This window comes from Muscardinus avellanarius (genome assembly GCF_963383645.1).
Source record: "Muscardinus avellanarius genome assembly, chromosome: 9".
NCBI lineage: Eukaryota > Metazoa > Chordata > Mammalia > Rodentia > Gliridae > Muscardinus > Muscardinus avellanarius.
Genome location: NC_137795.1, coordinates 54596095 through 54613207, shown reverse-complemented (window position 1 = coordinate 54613207; position 17113 = coordinate 54596095). Strand labels below are relative to the sequence as shown.

The following is a 17113-nucleotide window of genomic DNA, read 5'->3' as shown; positions in this document are numbered from 1 at the left end:
TTTTCAATAACAATATTCAGAGGCTAAGAAAAATCAAATAAGAGAATGATCAAACTAATTTAGCTAGGAGGAGAAGAAGCTTTTACATGGAGGAGGAAATTCAAGTAATATATTAGAGGGTCTGCTATACAGAAATATTGTTTTACATTTATTTTTTAATTTTGAATAACTCAAAGTAGGTATTATTAATACCTTTTTATAAGTAAATAACTGGAAGCTTAGAGATAACTTTTAAAATTACATAAAATGGTACCAAAATTATTTCTCACTTGAGAGCAAATGACATGATGTTTCAGCTGAATCCCGAAATAAACAGTTGCATAAATTAAAGGCGATTTCTATTGTAAACTAAGTGGCCCTACATCAGTTACTCTGGAACATCAGATATTTGCAGGTTAGGTACTCATTATGATCATTATAATACTCATAAAAGAATATACTTATTTCACTTATATTATTTCCTAAATTATTCAGTTAGATGATTCATTGATTCAGACAAAAACCATGTTTTCAACAAGACTCACATGAACTTACTAAAATTTAACATAGTGTTTATCATATTGAGAAATAGAAGGAAATAAGGCTTTTGTATGTACAAGTACTGTCAGTATATAATCTATGATCTCAAATTTGATTTTGTCCTATGCAATTTCATTTTTCATGGACTTCGAATTATTAAATACAGTTTTTCTCAGAATTTTGTTCTGCTTTATTTTTCTATATACATGTTTTCTATATGTTATTAAATATTCTTTAGATTCTGATGTCTTCAATACATTTTTGGTTTAAGGTTGTGTTTACCAAAATAAACATGTCAATATGATTTTATTTCTTTATTCTTCATTTTACTGTGTCAGATGATACTGAATTATACTTTTTAGCTTACCTTCATCTTAAAGTTAAATTTATAGTTATATTTCAACTCATAATAATATAGTAATGAAGTCATTCAAACATGTTTTAAAATTTTTTAATTTTTTTTCTTTTTTTTTGTGGTACTGGGGTTCCTGGAAGCCCTTCTACCTCCGGGCTACACGCCCAGACCTATTTTTATATTTTTTTATTTGGAAACAGAGTCTTTTAAGCCAGTGAGGCTGGCTCCGAACCAGTGCGATCCTCCTGTCTCTGCCTCTCAAGTGCGGGGATTACAAGCATGTGCTACCACACCCAGCTTAAATTTTTAAAATATGTTTTTAAATTTACTTCTTTTTATCTACAATTATTAAAGTAATAATCCTGTCAGGTGGATATAACATTCTTAAGTATATTTTAAGAATTCTTTTGTAATGACATACTTATATGTTACCCATATTAATTGTTTCTCTGAAGTTTAGAATTTCCCACAAGTCTTTGTTAAGTCAATAAAAACGCAAATACTTTTAATAAAATCTTAAGATCAGTTGTATAAACTAGAAAGAAAAAAATATAACAGCCTCTATATACTTATCACCCAATACTACTACTTTCAGGAATGCCTAGAATAGTATACACCAACTAATTTATCCATCAAATATTATTTGAGAATACATTTATGTAATATTTGTCTACTTTCAAAAATTTCTAAAATTCTATTGTAGTTAGATGAAATATGGATCTCCCCAATGAGAATTTTGTTCCTAATTTTTAGTTATTAACATATACAGATTCATGATTTTGACTGACCAATGGTATAGTACATTATACTTATTTATTTTATCTATAAATTCATCTTATTTTTTTACCTTTTGGATTTTATTGGCAAATTAGCCACATATCGTAATATAAATCTTGACAGTGACATACATACACATGATCTGAGTGCTTCCCCTCCCTATTTTCCTTCTTTCCAATATGGAATACACAGATTGATGTTGGTATATATTCCCATGTATACATATAGTCTGTGGTAGTATTTCTATTAATGAACCTAAATATTCCTCCACTCCTACCCTATATCTCCTCCCTGGTTCCCCTGAGGTTTCTTCATCTGGAGTCTCATATCCCAATTACTCCCTATCCTTCACATATTATTATTATTATTTTTTTTTTTTTTTGCGGGTCTGGTGATGGAACCCAGGGGCATTCTACCTCTGAGCTACACCCCCTGCCCTATTTTTTTTTTATTATTCTTTATTTTGAAACTGGGTCTCACTGAGTTGCAGAGGACCTCACTAAGTAGCTGAGGCTGTCTGCGAACTGCGATCCTCCAGGTCTCAGCCTCCCGAATGCTGGGATTACAAGCGTGCGCCACCACGCCCGGCTTATCCTTCACATATTAAAGAAAACATATGACCCTTCACTCTCTAGAGAAGATTATCTTAAGCAAGATTAGCCAAGTATATCATATGTTAAGGCTTATATACTTAGAGACTAATATAATGCCTAAATCAAACAGAGAGGCTATATTGAGAACCATTTAATAAATTTCTTTGTATACTTGATAACAGAAAACAGTGATTTCCTGTTAGCTGAATGTAATAATATGTGTTTTCTAGCTGATAGCAGTCTTTTACATTTTTAAATTTTTTATTTTTACTTTGTTATCCATCAAACTAACAAGAACTGTGGAATAATCAAAACTGCAAATATCTAAAGTTATAAATTGATTATAAAAAATAGGCCAAGAAAGGGCATATTGCCTATCCCCAGAAACCACATCTGTCCCTCCAGAATCACAACCTCTCCTCATCCAAAAAAGTAAAAAAATGTTGATTTTTATGAAAGTAATTTTTACAGTTTTTCTTCTAAATAGATATAACATAGACAATAATGTGCTTTAATTAAATAATATTCCAAAGTTTAATTATATAAAGTTCAAAATGCATGTTTTCTTTACATTTTTATCTTCAAGTTCTGTCTTCTTTAACTCATAACTATATTTTTGGTCTGGAGAATTGGAAAATCACATTTTCATTTTACTCACTCCTTTGCATCTCTAATCATAAAAGCTCTTGTAACCAATAAACTCAGTTTGTGAGTGTAACAGAGATTTATGCTCATAAAGTGCTCTGGAGGCAAAAAGAATAAAGATAAATTGACTTATACAAACACTAATTTATCTTCAATAAAAATATATTGTGTAAAACATATTGGGGATTGAAAATATTTCTGAAGTTTATTAGATAGATTCACAGTTGTACTATGCAAAATAACCAAATCTGCAAATACAAACTTCTTTTCAAATTTATTTATTTATGTTTAACCTCTGCACTATGCAATAGATATCCAATTCTGTTTTGTGAGTTGAACAGATCACCCAATGCCATCTTTTTTTTTTTCTTACACACTTAGTCTGTAAATAGGACTGTTATTTGCTTGGTGATTGCAAAGATGAACACATTTTGGCCATTACAAAAAACTCCACTCTGCACTAAAGCCTGTATCCTCTGTGATTACCATTCAACTGCTGCTTTGAGGGCATGTGAAGTTCCTCCAAAGCAGTTGCTCTTTCTCTTATATTGGTGTTTAAATTATATTTCCTTCCTTGACCTCTCGTCACTTAGGTGTACATGTACATGCTGCCTCTTGTAACAAGACTTCCCTGGCACTATAACCAACATCTCTCCACAAACCTGCTAGTGTTTTTCCTTTGTGCTCCAGTAGTTCTTCCTGCATTATGTCTCTGGCTATAAGCACCTAGAACACCAGCAGACCTCTGTTCCATCCAGCATGGTATATAAATATGTAGTACTTACCATAGAGCTGGGACCCAGTAAGGCACACTGTGCTGCATCTAGTCTGTGTGATTTTTTTCTTTTTTTCGGGTCTGGATATGGAACCCAGAGGCATTTGGCCTTAGAGCTATACCCCCTGCCCTATTTTTTTTTTTTTAAACAGGGTTTCACTAAGTTGCAAAGGGCCTCACTAAGTAGCTGAGGCTATCGGTGAACTGTGATCCTCCGGTCTCAGCCTCCTGAATGCTGGGATTACAAACGTGCACCACCATGCCTGGCTTCTATGTGATATTTTAAGTGAAGAACTGGATGGATGTCTGTATAGGTAAGGTATATTTAAAACTCAAACATTAGGCCGGGCGTGGTGGTGCACGCTTGTAATCCCCGCGATTGGGAGGCTAAGACAGGAGGATCACTCAGGTTCGAAGCCAGCCTCAGCTACTAAGTGAGGCTCTCAGCAACTTAGTGAGACTGTTTCCAAACAAAAAATATAAAATAGATCTGGGAGTACAACGCGGAGGTCAAACGCCTCTGGGTTCCACCCCCAGTACTACCAAAAAAGAAAAGAAAAAAATCAAACATTAGTATTTCCTAAATATGAAGACTCAACTCATTTAAATAATTCATTTTGAAATATTTGTGGTTGGGGAGTAAAAAAAAAAAATCCTTTTTCTGGTACAGTGTAGGTGATAGGTCATCAGTGCAGAATCACCAAGAGACCATGATAATAAATGCTAGCCCTTGGGGCAAGGTGTGAGGCTATACTTACTTAACCTCCATTCTGCCCCAACCTTGTTCCTACTCTTGTTTGGGAAAAGCAACAGCTACCCTGAAGGTAACTGTTAGCAGCCTCCTGCTAGAGGACTCCCAACATGCACCTATAATGGTAGGAAAAAAAAAAAGCTGAGATCCATCTAATTTATACATGGGAAAAGATCTTTTTAAATATTTGGTCACATTGGTCTTAGTTATAGAAGTTTAATGTTTTTGATTTATAAGGTGTACTCATGAAGCTGGTTGTTGACAGTCTCAGAAAACTACAAGAAAAAAAACCCAATGGCAAAATGATGTTTTCTTAGCTTATATTTTACCATGTTGGGGTAAATGACATTCTATAATCATCAGTTAATAATGCATGCAGTTAGGGAATACGTGAAATAATAGATACCAATTTTTATGAATTACCTATGTCTCAAAGGAATTTTGTTTACATGTTATAGCTGTAGAATTTTTAATGTACCTGATTTAATTTTTAGTAAAAAATAAAGATATTAAATGCAGATTAGGGAAGGGAGCGAGAAGAGAAAGAAGGGAAATTGGAGAGGAGTAGAAGGCAAAGGAGAGAAGGGGAAAAACAAGAGAATACAAAGTTTTCAGAAAACACTAGAAGGAGCAAAGGCTTTATTTGGACAGAATTAGTCTTAACATACATTGAAACTTCTAGTAGTTGGGTTCAGCAGAAGTATAATTTCACAAATTATCAACTTAAACATAAAGTAAATCTGTTTGTGATGGTATAGATGTGGAGTGGGGAAATTTTCTCCAACTTTTCTCCAGTAGCATCACTCAGTTGATGATATTTAAAATTCCTGTTTATTTATAGGTTTTCCAGAGCTAATTCATAATTTGTCAATTGTTCATATACATTATCTATCTGTTGTATTAATGGTGATTATATACTACTGTAGTAACAGACACCTTCCAGAATCTGTTACATGCATTCATTTATTTCTGAAATAAATCATTTTGCCAGTGACTAATTACAAATGTGAACAATGATATCAACACAGAAACTAATTAAGTCATTTTGTAAACTGACCTTATGATGCTTAAATTATCATTAATTGACAATCTTCTAATGGATTTTGTTGATTTAACCATTATACTTTTAAATGAACAAGATTACCCCTGTTTATTATATTTGAGTATATTTAACATTGATTTTCACCTTATTACATGTATGTCTTAGATAATACAGATGAATGGAAAGACTATGCATTACATCTTCCCTCATGCAAGGATAAAAATAACAAGAGACTCCAAGGATCATACGGTTTCAGGTAAAGCAAATCAGATAATCTCGTTGCTTTCTTATTCCAATGTCAGATTGACACATGTATTTGGATTTTGGTTTAAATGCCTCATTAAATATTAAAAATCACATTTTATCAAAAATTATTTTAGAAAATTCTAAAACTAAGCAGGCTGTTTCATTTGAGTGTAAAAACCGTTGAAAACATGATCTTATAAGAAGTTACTTAGTGGTACATGTTCTGATCATGCTTTTCACTAACTGCAGTTTTTAAATGTGAATAATATCACAATATTTCATATTTATTGCTCTATTAAGTAATACCACTGGCTTCAGGAGTATAAAACATTCTTTCTTATACTTATAGTAAAGAACTGTCAGGTTCTTGTGAGGGTAAATCCCCCCCTACACTCATTCAGTGAGCAAATGATCAATTTTGCTGTTTCTCTTTGCCTGTATCTAACAGCTGATGATGAAATAAACTTAGTTTAAAATAAGTTTGGACCTCCAGAAAATAGGACAGTCTCTTTTTTTTGCCCACTCTTGCTTCAGCTTCCTCAACATTAACAACTGTCTAACTACAATAAAATGATCAACGCCAATAAATTAACATTGATATGATATTAAAACATATATAAAACTTATCTAAATTAGTTTTGCCCGCTAATCCCTGTTTCTTTTTTCCTGGTTTAGGATCTAATCCAGGATCTTAACCTTCATTTAATTGTCTTGGCACTGTTTCTCCTTGAACCTGATAGTTTTTTAGTCTTCTTTGTCTTTCATTAGCATGAAACTTCTGAGAGATAACAGAATTTTGATAGTACAAATAAATGTTTCATTATTTAATAATAATGAGGTAAAGCATATTTTTCAAAGTTAATGAAATTGTTTTTTTTTTAATTTTATTTTATTGGTGCACTGTATTCATACATCATAGTGGGATACAAACTTTTGTAGACATACATGCACACATCGCCCAGTCAGCCCCCACCCGATCCCACCCCATTCCCTCCCATCCCTCCTTCCCATGCTTGGCTTAGTGATTGACATCTAGTATTATAGCAATTTATCCAAAATTAAAAATGATAATCTCACATAACAGTTTCATTTGTCTGATACCAAGCATTTGATGACTTAAAGATAGCATTTCAATATTTCTTTTTGCTTTCTTTCTTACTAGAGCATATTTTTTTCTGTTTTTTTAGGTGAAACTATCATATATTTATATATTTATTTTTCAGAAAAAAATCTATCCTAATATGGAATATGAATTCTAGATACCCAAAACGATCTTGAAAAAGAACAAAGCTAGCAGATACATATTTTCTTATTTCAAACCATATAAAGCTACAATAATTGAAACAGTGTAGTACTGTTCTAAAGGCAGATATATAGACCATTGGAGTTAAATACAAGCCTAGAGCTAAATTCTTCCCTATATTGTCAAGTTATTTTTGACAAGGTTTCCACGAACATTTGGTGGTGGAAATAATAATCTTTTAACTAAATATTGTTGAAAAATAATAATTACATGGAAAAGAATAAAATTGGACCTTTACCTAATCCCATATACAAGTATTAACTCAAAATAGATAAAAGACCTAAATATAAATCTTAAGACTATAAACTTTTAGGAGAAAATCTGGGTCATAAAACCTCACAACATTGAAATTGGCAGTGATTTCTTGGATATGATTTCAATGGCACAGGCAACAGAAGAATATACAAACTCCCTAAAAAATAAAAGAAAATATTGTATATCCAAAGACAATGTAAACAGAGTTAAAAGTTACTAATAGAATTGGATAAATATTTCCAAATGCTATATCTGAAGGTATATTAATATTCCAATTAGAAATCCTAAAAATTAACAACAATAAAGGCAAACAATACAACTTAGAGATAGGTAAAAGACTAACATAAATAATGAATCTCCACAGATAACCAATCTTAGTTGTCTGTTGGATGGAAACTCTTGTTTCTCTGGTTCTGGTGAGTGTTACCTATTTCTTCTTTGTAGTTAATCTCTTTGAGTATTTTCTCTAGCGCTGGTTTTGAAGACATAAATTCCTTCAGTTTCTGTTTGTCATGGAAGCTTCTTATTTCTCCATCTAATTTGATAGAAAGTTTTGCTGGGTAGGAAATTTTTGGCTGGAAGTTGTTTTCTTTCAGAGTTTGGAATATGTTACTCCAAGCCCTTCTGGCTCTCATGACTTGGTTTGGGAAGTCTGGAGTGATTCTAATTGGTTTGCCTCTGAATGTCAGTTGGCCCTTTGTTTTTGTTGCCTTTAAGATTCTCTGCTTGGCTTCCACATTGGTCATTTTGACAATTATATGGCGTGGGGATCCTCTTCTCCGATCCTGTCTAAAGGGAGTTCTATAAGTTTCCTGGATCTGTGTATCAACCTCTTGCTCTATGTCTGGAAAATTTTCTGCTATTACTTCCTTGAAGAGATTGTTGATCCCTTTGGTATCACTTTCTTTTCCCTCCTCTATTCCAATTATTCTTAGGTTAGCTCTCTTAAGATGCGCCCATATTTCTTCAATGTCAGATTCCTGCTGTTGGATATTTTTTCCTAGATTAGAAACTATGCATTCATTTTTGGATTGCTCATCTTCTAAGAGCGAGATTCTGTTCCCCATGTGTTCTAATCGGTTGTTTGTGCTTTGAATTGAGGCCTTTACTTCATTAATTGCATCCTTTATCTCTTTTTGGCTCTCTCTGAGTTCTTTTCGAAGCACCTCTATTATTTCTACAGTTATTTTCCTGATTTGATCTTCTAGAAATCTCTGATTTTCTGTTTTATCAGGTTCTGATGTTGTGGGGTTGTGCACATTCATTGCTCCAGTGTTATTCCTCTTTCTCATGATTTCGGAGGTTTGTGCCTTCTCTGGGTTCTTCCCTTGGGTCACTATGGCTTCACTTAAGGTGCTCTGGATCTCGAGTCTGTATTATCTCAGACCCCACTACTCCTTTACTGGGTTGTATCACAGAGTCTCCGACCCAGGGAGTCGATAGAGGCTGCTTTAAACTATGGGGGGTGCCAGGTTGCACGTTCTCCTATGGTGTGATATCTCTGCCACCACCACTCCCTCACTGGGTCAAGTCCCAGGAGGTCCAATACTGCGATTTCTCCTCTGTGGCCCGCAATTTGACTCACTGTTCTTGAGTACGCAGATGTAGCTGTACTGGACTCGGTGAATTCACTGCTGCTGCCGCCGCCGGTGGCAATATGGCGCCTCTGCCACGCCCTCGGCTATGAGGCTGGCGTATTTTTTCTTCTCTGGTTTTGATTTCCACTCTGAATCCCTGCAACGTGTGCTGAGCTCAGCCACTGGGAGCTTTAAATGCTGTCTGCGCCGAAAGATCCCTCCTGGCTGTTCCGCAGCGGCTCTCCTGGCTTGCTGTAGCCGTCCATTGAGTTCGCCGCTGCCGCCGGCAGTATGGCGCTGCTGCCGCGTCCTCGGGCGCGTGTGTCTCCTCTGTGACCCTGAGCTCTGTTCTCAGTCCGCTTTCTCTCTGGAGCCTGGTGGTTTTTTTTGTTTTTCTGGTGATGGTGTTTTCTGGCTATGAAAGGCGCTCTTTTTGTGGTAATGGAGATTGGTTGTTAGCAGAACTCTTAAGCCCCGCTTTTCTCGGTCGCCATCTTCCCGGAAGTCAATGAAATTGTTAAGAGGTTGGGTATTTCCTGTATTCTCACTCAGGCAACATGCTTATATGAATATTATATCATGGTGGTGAATTAATGAAAGAAACTCTTTCATTGGCATTATGTACATATGGGAGAATACCAATGTACATATGGGAGAATACCAATGCCAATCTTAATATCATGTATGGGGAAGGGGAGGAAGCATAGAGAGAACCAGGGAAGGGAGGAGCTCACCAAGTGTGTGCATCTGTATCACTATCAATCTGAACTACAGTATGATGTGAGACTACAGTGCACCAACAATATTATATATAAAAGTATGCGATTTATTTTAGTATGGTGTGCATTTATTATTATTTTAAATACAGTAATATGCTAAGCATTTTAATTCATAATATGGAAAAAATATATATTGAGTCTGTACACACAAAAGCTCTTTGAGGTACTCAATAAAGAGGACCTTACTAAGTTGCTGAAGCTGGCCTTTAACTTGCAATCCTCCTGTCTCAGCCTCCTAAGTGCTGAGATTACAGATATGTGCAACCACCCTGGCTTATATTCCATGTGTTTTAAATCCTTTTCATTGATACTCATTCATTTAACATCCATGGTATTATGTAAATCATGTTGGATGCTAAGTGAATAAAATGAATACAAAAAGACTGATCCTCAACCTACACATGGTTTAGTAGAAGTATCTGAAATATAAGGAAATTATTACTATAAAATTTTAGCAAGAATTGAAACAAAATCCAAGGAAATTAAAAAAAAACATTTATTGTTTATGCCTATATCTATGTATCTGGAAGTGTATATACCTGTAAATATACATATGTACCATATCTTATAATTTTATAATGTATACAGAGAAAAATACATGCAAATAATCTTCTATGAAATGCACTGTTTTTTAGAAAAAAAAGATCCTTTAATATTAACATGTAAACTTTCAAGATGCAACTAGTAGATGTTTTTTAAAGTTTTACAATAGTTTTTAAAGTCTTTATGCAACTAAGCATAAGGCAGCAGAATGCAAAGAATAAGTTTTGGAATTATAAAGACCTGGCTTAGATTTCATCTGTAATACTTATTTAAGTTTTGAGAATAAGATCTTTCATCTATAAAATAAAATGAGCTTCATGTACCTCACATAATCACAAATGGGCCTAACACAAAATTCATATTCTCTCATTCATATTCTCTCTCTCTCTCTCTCTCTCTCTCTCTCTCTCTCTCTCTCTTTCTCTCTCTCTCTCTTTCCTCTCTCTCTCCTTAGAATTCTATTTTATGGCTCCAGAAACACAGCTGTTTGTTTGAAACAAGCCAAAGAAATTCTTTTGATTTAAAAAAAGGCATTGCATAATAGACTGACTACATCTGCAAAGCTAGAAAGACTAATTAGTAATTATAATGGTAAAAAAAACATTAAAAATGTTTAGTTTGAGAAGATAGAAGCATCTTCTTAGGAAACTGTAGCTCATTTTCTGGTCCTCATTAGTCAACATCTTTTTGGTCTTTAGAAAAAGTTTACTAATTATGAGAGATTTCATTGGATCTACAAAAGTAGTTCTTTTTTGTTAGTACTATTACAGCTGATATATATATATATATATATATATATATATATATATATATACACATACATATACATACATACATGTATAGGTATAATTTATACATCACAAGTATACATTGTTAATGTAAAAGTAAAAAATTTAATAAATTTACAGAGCTATGAAATTACCACAGTTTTGCTTTAGGAAGTTTCATCATTACAAAATGTTTTCCAGAACCTGATAGTAATTTTTACATCCAATGTTCCTTTCTCAGCCATAAGTAACCACTGATTTACTTTCTGACTCTGTAAGTTTGTGTTGTTTAATCATTTCATATAAATGGAGTCATATAGTATGTAGTTTTTTTGACCTTATTTTATTTTCCAAACATTTTTAGATTAGTCTATGCTGTAACATGTTAGTGATATATTCTTTTTATTGTGGAATATATCCCAATATTAGAATATTCTATGTTTGGTTTACCCTATCAGAATTTTCCTAGTTTTGAAAATACATATTTGCATACAAGTATTAGTGTGGATGTGTTATTTTTATTGAGTAGCTCCTTGGATGCGAAATTTCTGGGCTATTTAGTTTCTGTTTAGCTATTTAAGAAAACATCCAATTATTTTTTAGCGTAGCATTTTACGTTTCTACCAGCAATATCTAAGAGTTCCACTTTCTCAGAGTCATTGCTAACACTGACAATGTCTATCATCTTATTTTTTTATTTTTCAGAGATAAAGGCAGAGTTTTAATAAGGAAAAGTGAGGATATACATTCAGGGAGATTGCAGGCCAGCTCAAGAGTGTGAGAGGCCTATGTCTGTCATTTTAGATGGGTATAGGTGATACCTTGTTTTAATTTACATTTCCTTAATGATAGGATTTTTGTGTCTTTTTATGCATTTATAAATAATACATGCATATTCTCAGGTGAAATATCTTTTCAAATATTTTGCCCATTATTCATTTGAGAAGTCTATAATCTTACTGAATTGTAAGATTTTTGGGGGGAGGGCTACTGGAGATAGAACCCATGGGCCTACTACCTTTGGGCCTACTCCCAAACCTATTTTATACTTTATTTGGAAACAGGGTCTCACTAAGTTGCTGAGAGCCTCACTAAGTAGCTAAGGCTGGCTTTGAACCTGCGCGATCCTCCTGTCTCAGCCTCCCAAGTACTGGGGTTACAAACGTGAGCCACTACACCAGGCTAAGTTGTAAGTTCTTTAGAGATTTTTGACTAAAACTGTTATAAAAGTTATGTGATATGCATGTATTTCCTTCAGTTTGTTCTTTGTTCTTTTTATTTTATCTTTTAATAAAAGGTTTTACATCTTAATAGAACCTGATTTTTTTTTATTTTATTTTATAGAGGACTCAACTTTTGACAGCATAATAAAAACTCTTTGCTTTTCCCAAAGTCACAAAGATGCTATCTTTTGTTTTCTGCTTGGAGCCCCCTTTTTTTGTGTGTGGTGCTGGGGATGGAACCCAGAGGCTTTCTACCTGTGGGCTACACTCCCAGAAATATTTTGTATTTTTTATTTGGAAACAGGGTCTCACTAAGTTGCTGAGAGCTTCACTAAGTAACTGAGGCAGGCTTCAAACCTGTGAGATCCTAACTCAGTCTCCCAAGTACTGGGATTACAAGTGTGCGCCACCACACCCAGCAATTTTATGATTTTTGTACATGGTATAAGACAGGGATTCAAGTTTGTTGGATATCCACAAATGGATATAATTGTGCAGGTACCTTTTATTGAGAAGGAAAAAAAATATTGAATTGCCTTGGCATGTCCTGAAACTTTTTAATTTTCAAAATTGTTTGGGCTATTATAAGAGCTTTTAAAATTTTACTTTTTAACAGTAGTGGGGATTGAACCCAGGGGCACCCTACCTCCAAGCTACACCCCCAGCACTATTTTTTATTCTGTATTTTGAAACAGGGTCTCACTAAGTTCCAGAGGGCCTCACTATGTAGCTGAGGCTGGCCACAAACCTGTGATCCCCCTGTCTCTGCCTCCCAAGTACTGGGTTTGCAAGTGTGCAATACCACACCTGGCTAAGCCTTTTTATTTTGATAAAAGTTTAGGATCATCCTGTTGAGACTATAATAGAAATTTCATTGATAGTATAGATCAACATAGAATTGTTATCTTAACACTGAGTTTTCTAATCCATGAACATGTAGCATTTCTTCATTTAGATCTTTTTAGTTTCATGTAGTTTTCTTATCATTTTTGTGAAATTCTTATAGTTTTCTAAATGCGAAATCATGTCTCTGAAAAATCTTTTTCTTCTTTCAGTTCCAGTTTAAATGTATCCATTTCATCTAAGTTTTATAATTTTTGTCACAAATGTATTCAGTGTTTGTCATATCTCTTGTGTCTCTTGGTGATGGTCTTCTTAAAAATCCTGGTTTTGATCATTTGTGTCTTTTCAGCTGTTTCTTGATAAATCTAGCTGAAAATTTGTCTATTGTGTCATTCTTCTCAGAGACCCACCTTTTTCATGTATTGAGTTTTCTTTTTTATATTTTATCATTTTCTGTTCAAAAAAATGTTTTGCAGTAGTGAGGATTGAAGCCAGGGGTATTCTACCTTTGAGCTATACCTCCAGCCCTATCTTTTTATTCTTCATTTTGAAAGAGTTTCATTGAGTTGTGGAGGGCTTCAATAATTAGCTGAGGCTGGCTACAAACCTACAACGCTCTTATTTTAGGCTCCCAAGTACTAAAATTGCAAGCATGTACCTCTACACTTGGCTTATTTCTCTTTTTTTAAAATTACTTCATGGTTTTTTTTTTCTCTCTCTTCTTTGTCTGGTTTCCTAAATTGAAAATTTAGGTTATTACTTGAGACTTTCTTCTTTACTAATATAAACATATGTCTATTTTTCTCTGAGCTCTGCTGTACTATGCATCTTATTTTTATTCAGTTAAAACTATTTTCTAATCTACTTTTCTTCTTTTACCATTCTTTATTTAGAAACATTTGATTCTTCAGTCTCTTTCAGTTTTTAAATCACTAGTTCTGTTGTGGTTACAAAGCTGCTTTGTATGATTTCCATTATGTTAAATTTATTTATTAAGATTTTTTTGTCAACATTAATTATCATCTAGTGGCATTTCCTTTCAACCTGCTAGTTACAATTTTCTCATTCGTTGTTTATATGAGGATGTCTTTAATTCATCTTCAGTTTTAAAAGTTAGTTTTTTGGATATAAATAATCTTAATCAAAATTGGGTTAGTGGATTCCTCATAGTTTTGTTTTGTTGTACTTTAAATTGAACCCAGGATCATTTTATCTCTGAATTATACTCTTCTTTTTCTTTTCTTTTTTTTTTTGTGTGTGTGCATTTTGAAACAGGGATTTGATGAGCTCCCACATGCTGACCTCTAACCTGTGATCCTCCTATCTTAGCTTCCCACATAACAGTATTACAGGTGTGCGCAACCATGCTTAGTTTCATCTTATTATTTTGAGTATGACATTCTCTTGCATTGTGATTCTCATTACTCCTGATAAGAAGTTAGCCAGGCCTGAATGTGATCAGAAATGTCTCTGTTACTTCTTTTGGGGTTGTCTGTTTTCCTTTGGCTTTTAACACTGTGCCTGTGATGTTTCTGAGTGTGGATCTCTCTTTTTCAAGACACCTAGATTTGGCTGTGTTTCTTGAATCTGCATACTAAAGCTTTTAGAAGTTTGGGGCCATTATTTCTTCAAATACATGTTTGCTGTCCCTACCTCTCTCCTCCAGAGCTCTTGAGTTCTGCAATTCTCATTTCACCTATGTTGATTCACTGAATGTCTCTGGTTTCTGAGGTTTCTGTTCATTTTTCTTTCTTTTTTTCTTTGTTATTGTTGTTCTTTTCTTCAGATTAAAACATTTTCTTTGCTTTGTATTCACATTTGCCAGTTCTTTCTTCTGCTATTTCAAGTATGCTGTTGAGAACAATCATTAACTTATACTTTATGAGTTCTCTTAATTTTTTTGTGATACTGGGGATGGGACCTAGGGGCATTCTACCTCCAAGATACACCTCAAGTCCTATATTTTATTCTTAATTTTGAAACAGGGTCTCAAGTTATGGAGTGCCTCAGTAAATAACTGAGCTGACCACAAACCTAGGATCCTCCTGTTTCACTCAACCTCCCAAGTGCTTGGACTACAATTTTGTGCCACCACACCTGACTTCTTAATTCTTTTTAAAATTTTTTTCCCTATGGAGTATCATTACTTTTTGAGCCACTGTTTCTATACTTTAATTCTTTCAACATAATCTTTAGTTTTTTTTTTAACATGCCTGTGTCTGGATCTTCAGGGAGTTTTTTAGTAAAACAAACAAACAAAAAAAACTGTAGGCACCAAGAGATTGCTTCAATTTTTCCAGAATGTAGGTCATACTTTATTTCTTCTCTGCAGATATCAGAGGTTTTTGTTGAAATTCAGATACATTAAATAGTATATGTAGCACCATAAGATTCATATATTCTCCTTGAGGGAAAAATTTATTTCTCAGGTTATAGAAACTTATTTCTTTGTTCAGCTTTTTTTTTTTTTTTTTTTTTTTTTGCGGGTTTGGGGATGGAACCCAGGAGCATTTGACCTCCGAGCTACACTCCCTGCCCTACTTTTTATTCTTTATTTTGAAACCGGGTCTCACTGAATTGCAGGGGGCCTCACTAAGTAGCTGAGGCTGTCGGCGAACCACGATCCTCCAGGTCTCAGCCTCCGGAATGCTGGGATTACAAGCATGTGCCACCTTTGTTCAGCTTTTTATCATAATCATCATCTCATCTTAGTACTATTGTATTATTTTGGGGCCATATGTCTGAATAGCTCAGTTGCTAGCCAGTTGGCCATCAGTCCTACTTAGACATCTTCAACTTACCTATAAATATGTAAAGCTTTGCTCATGGATTTGTTTAGATATTGGGAAGAGTATTCAAAGTTCAACAGTTTTTAATGTGTCAGTGTCTCATCTGTGTGGTACATCAAAGTAACCTTCTTTGGGTTAGGTATGTGTGGATACTTTCAGCTCTGATTTATCTGTGCTGAGCACACACTAATAATTTACCCAGAAAGTTTATTAAATCTAGTTATGTTGGCCCAGTTCTCAGTTACCAAGCTTAATGCCCAGATAATCTACAGGTCTGCCACTCGCTCCATCCCTAATAGCTGCAAAGCTTCCAGTTTTGATGCCTACCTTGCCCAGTCAAAATACCATGGCAATCGAGTTTGAGATAGAAGCATCCCAGCAAAGCACGAAAATATCCCCACAGTTTTTATTCAGTAATCAGTAGCTTCTCAAAAAAAAATGCATTTGAGTATTTTGTATGCTTTTGTTCAACTTCCATAGTTCTGTAATGGTTGGTTGTCTATAAAATTTCATTTTCAGGAGATAAATATATTTTTAACATTATAATATTTCTATTTAAATTTAATTTTGCCACATTTTATACTTCCAGAGACCATAATAATAATATCATATTCCTCTGGAATTTTTTCAGTCATCTATAAAATTATTTGATTGTAGAAACTTTTTATACCTAAATATTTAAGCTCATATAAAATTAAGCACAATGAATGAATGTATTGAAATTTGTTTTGATGTAATATTCTTGGAAGTTATGTTTCTGTATATTCCATTATAATCTTGATTTAATGTGTTTCAAAAAAGAAAGATACAGGCTTAATATACCTTTCTCTTCTATACCTAGAATTACTCATCAGACAACATAATAGCAGTTCTAGGTAACTGAATAAAAACACACTTAAAAGCAATGTTTTCTGAGAAATCTAAGGAATCTGAGGGAAATAGTCCAAATATTTTATCAATAGTTTATAAATGAGTGCATCATGTTTCTGAGAAAAACTGTGATATACATAGAATCTTAATGATCAATATGACAACAACCTAGTACTCCACCCCAGTACTGCCATAGAATTCCTATCTTTACTCTTCTCGCGTCCTTAATACTCAGTAGAAGAGTTTTCTTTGTAATTTTTAAAAGCAGAGCAGAAGTGTTTAAGAATAGCTTTAAATATTAATAATAGCTAGACTTTCCAATTCTTTTACTGATCAATGGAAATGTCAGGAACTGTCCATATGTAAAAGCATTAAAAGAATTGTAAATCATTTTGGTGACAAGATGGGAAATGTATATACATTGGTCTTCATTTCTTTATTTGCTAAAAAGTTTTTTTCCG

The 17113-nt window shown here is 33.9% G+C and overlaps 1 protein-coding gene across 2 annotated transcripts in view; it reads left to right on the top strand.

The window, feature by feature from the left end:
• The window catches only part of PCLO (piccolo presynaptic cytomatrix protein), a gene marked incomplete at both ends in the record, with an annotated part of 389946 nt that overhangs the window by 235514 nt on the left and 137319 nt on the right, over positions 1-17113 (top strand). For both annotated transcript variants that reach the window (XM_080701058.1, XM_080701057.1), the window contains one exon: positions 5623-5713. In XM_080701058.1, coding sequence (XP_080557184.1) covers positions 5623-5713 — 91 coding nt within the window. The remainder of the gene's footprint in view (positions 1-5622; positions 5714-17113) is intronic.